At 44.6% G+C, this 10277-nt stretch overlaps 1 protein-coding gene across 3 annotated transcripts in view; it reads left to right on the top strand.

Annotated features, from left to right (window-relative positions):
• Nucleotides 1-8967, top strand: part of Cyfip2 (cytoplasmic FMR1 interacting protein 2) — a 129592-nt gene extending 120625 nt beyond the window's left edge. For all 3 annotated transcript variants that reach the window (XM_046459934.2, XM_058584194.1, XM_046459935.2), the window contains 3 exons: nucleotides 2327-2565; nucleotides 3819-3966; nucleotides 6169-8967. In XM_046459934.2, the coding sequence (XP_046315890.1) occupies nucleotides 2327-2565; nucleotides 3819-3966; nucleotides 6169-6336 (555 nt within the window). In that variant the 3' untranslated portion in view covers nucleotides 6337-8967. The remainder of the gene's footprint in view (nucleotides 1-2326; nucleotides 2566-3818; nucleotides 3967-6168) is intronic.
• The last annotated feature ends 1310 nt before the right edge of the window (nucleotides 8968-10277 follow it).

Genomic DNA, 10277 nt, shown 5'->3' on the forward strand with positions numbered 1-10277 from the left:
AATTACCAAGAAGAATAGAGAACTAAATAGAGCAGGTATATCAAAGGTTATTTTGTGCAGCCATAAAAAAAAAAATCATGCTACTGAAAATATTGAAGGAAATGAGTTTTTAAATTACTTCTATATTTCGATTAAAAAAAGCAATCAATGATGTAATCCAAATTTTGTTAATTATGTATGCAAATATACAATGCAGCAAATTTTTTTTTAAAGTTCATTTTTAGGCAATGGGGTTTAGAGGGATTTTAAATTTTCTTTCTTATACCTTTAAATTTTTTTTTCTCTAAATTTAACCCAGTGACTATGTATTACTTTTATAGTTCACAGAAAGAACTGGAAGGATTTTCATTCTTCCAAAGGAAAGAGATGAGGCATCTTTCACTGACTGTAATGGGTGAAACCAACTGAATTGAAACGTTGCCTATAGATTTATAAATTCAGTTGCCACTTTTTATAGTTCCCTTACCAGGATTGTCAGGCCCTGAGGACCGATTCAGGCTAACCAAATGCATAGTACACTAGTTAGAAAACCAGAGCTCTGTGTTAATTTACCCGAGAGAATATTAATGACTTGAATTACAAGTGTAGGTCCTTTATTTGCTGAGCACCTCCCCTGTTCCAGGCAGGCTCTCTGATGTAAAAGCTCTTTCAGGAGCCAAAGAGAACAGAATCAAGCATAGGTTTCAGGATTTTTTTTTAAAGTGATCCTTCTAGCTAACTGCAGCAACTTGAGGGGTCTCCCCTCTGCTCAAGAGTTGGCTGTATCTGCTTACAGTGTCAAGTTGAACCCCATGAATTAAAGCTCCCTCACCTTTGTGTTTAAAACACAGGTTGGCAAACTTTTCTCCAATTCATCTTTTTCCTAGCCGTCTTTCACGTTATGGTTGTCACAGATCAGTGTGGTGGCACACACCTTTAATCCCAGCTACTTGAGAGGCTAAGGCAGGAGGATTTCAAGTTGGAGACCAGCCTGAGCAACTCAGCAAGACCCTATCACAAAATAAAAAATAAAAAAATAAGAGGGGCTGGGGATGCAACCCAGTAGCAGAGTATCCCTGGGTTCAATTCCCAGTACTGCAAGGAAAAAAAAAAAAAAAGAAGAAGAAAAAACCCTGCCTGCAGTTGTCATGACAACCATACTTGTGGCCCACATTCATATTGGGCTCCAGCATTGGTGTTTCCCGATTTATTCCCTTCCATAGATTCACTTAGCAGCTACCCTCTTTAGGGGCTTCCAGGGAGGGAGCTCAGACTGAGGTCAGGCAGGTGCTTCCCAGGCTGTCCAGGAAATGTCCCAGAAGGGAACTGATCACATGAGTCCCTATGGACCTCTCCATCTCAGAAGCCACTTCTCTTTAGCTCTGTTCCCCAGACTAGGGTATCTTATTTTAGCCTTAGGTTTTAATGTTTATCTTGCTTTGCAGAAGGCTTTCAGCACCTTTACCTCAGATATTTTTCCTCATATTGCACAAAACACCTATTGAAGCGTGTTTTGATGTGCTTGTCTAGACATCTGACTTTTAGATGCACAGGATCCAGGACTCAGATGAGAAATCAGTGTACATTATTAATAGAGATCATTTGCAATTGCCAAGGAAGAACTTCTAACTAGAGGAAATAACTCTGTGAAGTCAGTAGCAAAATTTAAAAGATTAACATATGTTCCTTCTAGCACATTCATCTGCACATAAGTATTTAAAGTAAAAACTGCCCCCACAACTGATTTTAATCTTTCTAAAATGTTTTCTGCATACAAACACACACCACGCATATACTGGTGTCTGCCTGTGGGACTGCGGGCTGGTGCTTTTAGTAGGATTGTAATGGACCTCATTTCTACACCTCACTCTAGACACTTCACTTGTCCTTTAGATCCAGACTATCAGAAATGGAATCCCAGCTTTACCCCACATGGGCTGCCTGAGCCTCAGTTTCTTCCTCTGTGAAATGGGATAATCAGGTCTACCTCATGGGATTGGATAGTCAGTACCTACCAGGTGCTTAAAATAGGGACCTGGTGTGTTACCCACTAATGAACTAGCTGTAGTAACAGTAAAGTCATACTCTTCAACACCTACCTAGCTTTTTATTATGTGGGTAAGTCATAGTTTCTACAAATCATTCCTCTCCGGATGCTTCTGGATTTTACTTACCGCAAGTACAACTCACCGCAAGCCTCCCTGTTGTTGCACTTGGGTTTATACAGTTGGCACTTGGCGCTGGGCAGGACATCAGTCCTGGTGAATGAATTCCAGGTGCTGCCAGCTCCAGTGTTTGGGAAGTGACAAATGGGATCTTGGATCTTTACATAAACCTCTGTTCCCAGCAAATTGCCATTGCTCGGGAAGGTGACCTGCTGACCAAGGAGCGGCTGTGCTGTGGCCTGTCCATGTTCGAGGTCATCCTGACCCGCATTCGAAGCTACTTGCAGGACCCCATCTGGCGGGGCCCGCCACCCACCAACGGCGTCATGCATGTGGACGAGTGCGTGGAGTTCCACCGGCTGTGGAGTGCCATGCAGTTCGTCTACTGCATCCCCGTGGGAACCAACGAGTTCACAGCTGAGTGAGTACTGCAAGGAGCCAGGGCCACCGCCAACCTGCCCCTCTCCCTGTGAGCCACCAGCTGCCACAACCCATTGAGAAGGTGGGCAGGGGCTGAAGGGGCCAACAATTGTCATACCCAGTATGTTGGTCACCCTGCCAGGTGCTGGACTCGCAGCGGTGCTTAGCAAAAGTGGACAGCTCTGGCCTTATGGAGTTTAGGTGACCAAAGAGGGGACAAGAAATGCAAAGGTAAAGTCCATTGGATGAGGTTGTTTTGCAGCAAGGGTGACAGATGTCAGAGTAGAAGGGAGTGGGACATTAGACTTTCATTCACAGGCTAGAACAGAATTCCCTCCAACAGTGCCTGGGACTTGGATTGATGGGGGAAGAAAGGGACATTCCGGGAGAGGCAACAGATGGCTGGGAGCAGAACCAGAATGTGAGAGTGTGACTGTGCAGGCAGAAGCCCAGCGTTAAGAACCTGGCTGTTGGGCTGGGAGTGGCTCAGTGCTGCAGCATGTGCGAAGCTCTGGCTTCAATCTCCAGACCACACCCGTGCAAAGGAAAATAAAAACCTCACTGACCACCTCACCCCCACAAAACTCTACTTGTGAAAAACCGGGACCCTATCATAGAAGCCCAGTCTTGTCTGGAGAAGACAGAAGCGGAGCCTGGTTTCTCCTGAAATCACCCAGCTCCATGTTGAGGCCAGTGGTGGAGAGGGTGACAAGGCCCGTCCCACTGGAGCCAAGAAAAAGTATGTGAGGGCCTGAGAAAGCTGCCCTAGCAGACTGGGCTGCGGCTGCAGGTCAAGAGCAGAGAGGGTAGGTCCCCACCGCTGTCCACATCACCCGTGTCTCTTAAGACAGTCAGTCGGAGCTGTGTCAGAGCCTCCACCACCACCACACCCCGCCTCCCCTTCAGCCCAGTGTGGCCACTGGGTCTCTTCATTTGAAATTGGCTCTCACCTCAAAGAATCAAGATGGATTCTCCTTTCACGTGCCTGAAATCACCACCAACCACTTGAGTCTCAAGGGCTGTTTTGGATTTTCCTTGAAAATTCATCTCTACTTCAGTAACAAGATCTTCTTGTGATTAGGAGGACCTATTATATAATCCTAGTCCCTGGAACAAATAAATCCACCCTCACAGTTTTTCTTGAACCCATTTCTTGGCCCAGAGAAGGTTCTGCTCACCAGGTATTCTGCTGGCTCAGGGATGAGGGCCCTCCTTCCCTGCCCTCACCACAGCTGCTTCCTCCCCCCTCTCCAGGCAGTGTTTTGGAGATGGCTTGAACTGGGCTGGCTGCTCCATCATCGTCCTGTTGGGCCAGCAACGTCGCTTTGACCTGTTCGACTTCTGCTACCACCTGCTGAAAGTACAGAGGCAGGACGGGAAGGACGAGATCATTAAGAATGTGGTGAGCAGGCCTGTGGCCAGGGGCTGGGAGGTGCAGCCAGCCTGACTGAAGGCTGGCATCAGAGAAGAGGGGTGGGGGGCTGCACCCGAGGCCCACTCCTCACACCACAGGTACACAAAGACACTCAGCAGCTGGGGGCCTGCCTGCAGGAAGCCGTGGGTCACCCACTTATATCAGGTCACCCGGAGGGCAGGGCTGGGCTCCTTCCCTGTCCTAAGCAGTCTCCATTCATGATGGCTCCTGTGTACAAAAACTATGTGTCCATTCACTGGACACTAAAGTTGCCCCTGGGATGGAACAGTGCTGGTCTGGGATAGGCAGGTCTGCTAGCAGAAAGAACCCTCCAGACTAGGCAGAGGGGGCAGAGAAGGAATGGCTGCAGAAGGCTTCATAGAGGCAGTGCTTACCCCCGAGTCCAGAATGAGGACAACAAATGGATTGCAAGGCTCAGGAGAACATTCTAGATAGAGGGAACAGCTACAGCACAGAGGTATGAAGAAGGATGTCAGGAACAAATGGTGAGGACCGGGGACCCGATGAGGAAAATGGGGCAGAAACCTCCTTGTGAAGGGTGTTATAAAAAAAAAATATATATGGTAAAATAAGTCTATCATTTACATTTGTAACCATTTTTAAGTGTACAGTTCAAAGGGATTAAGTACACTCAGGCTGTGCAACTGATAGCACATCCCAGGACTTGTCCATTTTCCCCAACTGAAACCATGCCCATTAAAAAAATTCCCTCGTCCCTGCCAAGCACACCCCTATCTCTATGAATCCAAGTACTTTATACAAGTAGAATCGCAAACACTCTTTGTCCTTGTGTGACTGGATTATTTCACTTGGCATCAAGTCCTCGGGGCTCATCCATGATACAGCATGTCAAATTTCCTTCTTTTAAGGATGAATAATATTTTATTGCATCCACATACCATATTTTGTTGATACAAAACAAAAATCCATTGATAGACACTTAAGTTGTGTCTGTCTTTTGGTTATTATGCATAATGCTGCTGTGAGCACAGGTGTCTATATATCCTTTCAGTTCTTCTGAATATATACCCAGAAGAATTATTGAATCATCTGATAATTCTGCTTAGTTTGAGGAACTGTTGTGCTGCTTTCCATAATCGCTGTATCATTTCATATTCCTACCAGCAATGCACATGAGTTGCAAGTTCTCTTATTTTCTGTGTTTTTGATCATTTGCTGATGGGCATGAAGCGGTAGCTCGTTGTAGTTTTAATGTGCAAATCCATAATAATTGGTAATGTTGAATATCTTTCCATGTGTTCATGGATGTTTATGTCTCTTTAGAAGAATGTCTGTTTAATTCCTTCATCTCTTTAAGGGGGTTATTTTTGTTGGCTTTGGGGTTTTTGAGTTGCAGTTCTTTAAATATTATGAATATAAACCCCTTTATACAATTTGTCAAGATTTTGCCTCTTCTACGGGCATCTCTCTTCTTCACTGTGTTGGTTGTGTCCCTGGATTCATAGACGTTTTCAACTCGATGTAGCCCAATTTCTCTTTTTTTGCACTGCCTGTGTATTTAATGTCATATCTAAGACACTGCCATTTCCAAAGTAAGGAAGATTTACCCTCATGTTTTCTTCTAAGAATTCTTTAGTTTTAGCTTTTATTTTTTTAAGACGTTTATCCATTTTGAGCTAATTTTTGGTAACAAAAATTTCTGTTCTGCATATATACATGTCCAGTTTTTCTAACACCATTTGTTAGAAAGACTGTCCTATCCCCTTCAAATAGTCTTGGCCCCTTGTCAAAAATCATTTTATCATATGTGCAAGGATTTCTTTCTGGGGCCTCTAATTGATCTATGTGGCTTTCCTCCCCTCCCCCCGACACCCTTATTTTTTTCCCCAATGCTGGGATTGAACCCAGGGCCTCATGCATGCTAGGCAAGTGCTGTACCACTGCATGACACCCCAGTCCTGTAAGGCTGTCTTTATTGTCAGCACCACACTGTTTTGATTATGGTAACTTTGTAGCAAGTTTTGAAACTTGCAAAGGCTTTTAAGGGCCTTTAGCATTTGATTTAGGAACCCATAAAATCCTTCAAGCAAGAGAGTGGCATGATCATTGAAGTATCAGGAACCTGGACCCCAACCTACTGAATCCTTCTTACTCTCCCTTTGCTTCTCAACCTTTCTCCCATCCTAACCTGAACATCCTTGTCTGCAGCCCCTGAAGAAGATGGCTGACCGGATCAGGAAGTACCAGATCTTAAACAATGAGGTTTTTGCCATCCTGAACAAGTACATGAAATCTGTGGAGACAGACAGTTCTACTGTGGAGCATGTGCGCTGCTTTCAGCCACCCATCCACCAATCCCTGGCCACCACCTGCTAGGCAGATGTGCTGCAGACCTCCACCTGGAGGAGGAGGAGAAGCAGGAGAGAGGACAATGGTCAGCCTGCAACGGGGTCCAACTGGAAAGTGTGTGGAGTGGACCTGAAAGCAAATAAGAACCTCCCCAAGCACGTTTGCACCACTCCCAGGGACTGGGCTCGTGCATGCTCTCCCATGACATCTCCATGGTGGGTTCCATTGTGTAAATGAAAAACAAACAAAAAAAAAAACAGGGCAGTGTGTGCTTTCTTTTTGTTTTTCCCTCAACTGTATTTTGGAACTCCTATTTTTGTCCTTTCTCCATCCCACCATCCCCACCATCTGTGGTTGCTTCCCAAGACCTCCCCGGCAAGCTCGTGCCCTCCTTCTCAGCACCCTCAGGACTGAAGTCTTAGAGACCAAGAAAAGAGTGTGGCCATGTCAGAGGTGTGTGGGCCTGGTCTGACAGTGGTGCAATAGGGTCCTGGTTTCTTTAGCTCTTCTGGCTCCTCTCCTTCCAGTTCCCTGGTGGCACCTCCTCCTACTCTACATGTTAGGAATTCCCCCACCTAGGGTATGCTTGGACCAGGTGCCAAGAGCCACAGAGAACCAGGAAGAGGGCCCTGGTGTGGCATGACGACAGATGGTGTTAGCTCTGGCCTTTCATAGGCTTCCCCAAACCCCTTCCCAACTCTCCCGTCTCAGAGAAGTCCCAGAGAAAAGCTAGACGTACTTCCACAATTGTCTCCTACTGAGGTGGAGACTGGGTTAGGAAGGTAGTCAGGGCTGCTATGTGGAAGCAGTATCTCTGAACACAGCCAGGAATTCCAAAGCCCCAAACAGAAAGCTCTTAGGGCATCTCATCAACTCAAGGGCGAGATGGCTCCTTTCTTCTTTAAGCAATTACTCAACACTGGGCCACACAGGGTGACGGACATTGGGCATGCAACACTGAACGAATCAGCCATGGTACCACCCATAGCATTAGCTAGTGACCACTTCTTGCCACAGAATCTCTCAAAAGAAAATTCCCACAAGAGAGAAAACATTTTGGGGTTATTGCAGCAGAAGCCAAAATCATCTTGAGAATTAAGAGGTTAGGAGTAAAAATCCTACTTGATAACAAGTCTTTAATTCCAAGATGTACCCCAAAGAGAAGTCCTGTTTTAGGGAATCAGAATGCCCACTTGTCCTAGCTGCTGAAAGATTCTTGGAACATTTTATCTTTTGCATTCAGTCTCCTGTTCTCTTAATGTTCCTCAAGTTAGATTTTGAGGTACAGATTCTCACAGGGGTATATTTATTTCCATTTTCCCCGACTGAACCAAAACTTTCTACAGTCTCTCTCATCAAGTGTGGTGAGTCCTTCAAAGAGCAGAACCTTGGGGATGCCCAGGTCTCAATACAGAGCACAGCATCTCTAAAGAGCACCTGTGGCCCTGAGCTTCTGAGAACATATAAAGTAGGACATTTAATGTCCTCAGCCCAAGGAGGAAGATGGAGAAAATGCAAAGAACAATAATGATCCCCCCTGCCCTATAGAAGATGAATGGACATGGTTAACATGGTCCATTTTTAACCGCTCAGGAAGAACAAAGGAAATGTCCATTACCAGAGTTTGTTACATGTACTCATTTGAGTACAGATTTAGGACCTCGGCATTCTCCACAAGCTAGCCGAGTTATACTGGTGCACGTTGAAGTTTGAGAACCACTGCAGTAAAGAAACCATTCTGTCAGCCTTGGACTTTGAGCTACCTCTGAGCCAATGGAAAAAAAAAAACAAAAACACTTATAGTTTGGGAAGGTGGTTTGAAATACAAGCTGGCAAATCCTTCTATCTGGTACTGCCGCTTCCTGTTCCAATTTCTTCTTTTCTCTTGACAACCGTGAATGAATCCCAGAGGCAGGAGAGAGAGGTTATACCACATGGCAGGACTTCGTGATAGAACACACCTTCAAAACCCACTTAGAATCTCTAGGCTCCAGAACCTTTCAAATCCTCTGTCCTGTTTAGGAACAGTAGTTGGCTCTCTCTTTCAGATAGACGATTAGCTTTTACGTTCTGCCGTTCATTCTAAGTCCTTAGCCATTGCTTGCAGAGATCTGGCCCATCCATTGAATGAGACTGCTAGTTCAACAACTCATCTCTCCCACCCTACTTTAATAACACTGAAGTTCACCCTCTGGGAAGAGTCACTTTATCCTCAAGATATTTGACCCTAGTAAATTGAGGTCTTTCCTTTCAGAAGAGATTCCCTTTCCTCAGCTCGCCAGCAGTACCTGTTTATGAACACTGGACAAGTTCAATATTTTTTCCTCCCTAGTATTGTTACTGTCCCTCTTTTGATTTTTTAAAATGTGTCTAAAAACCAAGAATAAAAAAGCTTAGATTTTAACAAGTTTTAAGAAATTCTGTCAGAAACTGTCAGATGTACCATATTTGTATTAAGAGTTGTTGGGGATTTTTGTACAATGAATTTACATTTATTTATGGTGACTTATATTTACGCTTGTGATCAAATAATGTTAAATTCTTAAATCATATTTGCTATGCAGCTGAAGATGATATTTTGGTTTGTATTTTGGGGGTACCTGTGTTGAGTTGATAAACATTTTCATCTCCATTAAAACTGCTTCCAAACTAGTAAAACTAGCATCTTGGTCTCGATTCCTGGTCCTATTCTCACCTCATTGATCTGTGAAGGACATATTGAAACTAATGACTAAGAAACCAGTGTGATAAGAGAATCAAAGAAGATAAAAACTATAGCAGGTAAAAATATCTAAGCTGAGGGCTTATTTTGCTTTTTCACTGGGGGAATGAGACCTTTAAAAATTGGTTTGCACTGGGTGTTATATAGGAAATAATTCCTTCTCCTAGAGATTCTAGAGTCTAACTATATACCCCTAGTTTTAAGAGGAAGGGTGGAAACTAATATTTAATGAGACCTAACTTATATAGGCACCATGCTAAATTCTGTCCATCCATTCTTTTTTAACCAACCCCATCACTCTATGTGGTATAGTCTACATTTTACAGAGGCCATAGAGTGTGTTTATTTTCCTGCAGACACTCAGTGACAAAGCTGAAATTTGAACTCAGTTCTAAAACCTAGGCTTTTGCTGTCACCCTACAGTAAACTGATCAGCCAGGCCAGACCCCAAAAGTAGACCTCTAGCTTTGAGGCACTAAGATTGACCTTAGTCTGGTATCAGGAGAGCACCCAGCAGGACAAGCTGGGAGGTTCCCAGGCTTAGGGAGAAAGGCTAGTGCCAGGGAACCTGTCACTCACCAGAAAAATTCAAGTAGAGGGATGTTTACGACCAGTTTCCAAGACTCAGAACCCCACATTTCATACAGCACCAGCTTTCCCCAAGGCCGTCCACAGAGAAGAGTGCTAGAGCCACTCATGATTCCCACGACCAGCCCTCAAGCTCTCAGGGACACCGGTTTCCTTGTCTGTCCAGGAGGACAAGATAATATAAGGCCTTTCCAACTCTGATACTGTGATCCTATGTTACTTCCCACTGGTACACTCAGAGGCCTGACACTTCATACACCCAAGATCCTTCTCAGTTATCTCTGAAAATTATCATCAACATAAAATAATGATACCTGACATTGTCATATATTTGACTAGTGTACTTAGAACACTGCTTGTCCTCAGAGATGCTAAGTGAAAAGGGTACCCTTCCTAGCACTGTAACAATACCAGAGAATAAATCTACAAAAAGTTCCTTTGGGCTCACGGTTTCAGAGGTTCAGCCCACAGTCACTTGGCTCTGTTGCTTTGAGCCTGTGGAGAGGGGGTACATCATGGCAGGAGGGTATGGCAGAGGAAGCCCATCACCTTGTGGTGGCCAGAAAGCAAAAAAAGAAAAGAAGTTCAGGGTCTCAATATCCCCTTCAAGGGCATGTCCCTGTGGCCTAACTTTCTTCCACAGGCTGGTGACCAAGTA

This window comes from Marmota monax, unplaced genomic scaffold, assembly GCF_021218885.2.
Source record: "Marmota monax isolate L192 unplaced genomic scaffold, Marmota_monax_Labrador192_F-V1.1 WCK01_AAM20220418_F8-fsc00229, whole genome shotgun sequence".
Lineage (NCBI taxonomy): Eukaryota > Metazoa > Chordata > Mammalia > Rodentia > Sciuridae > Marmota > Marmota monax.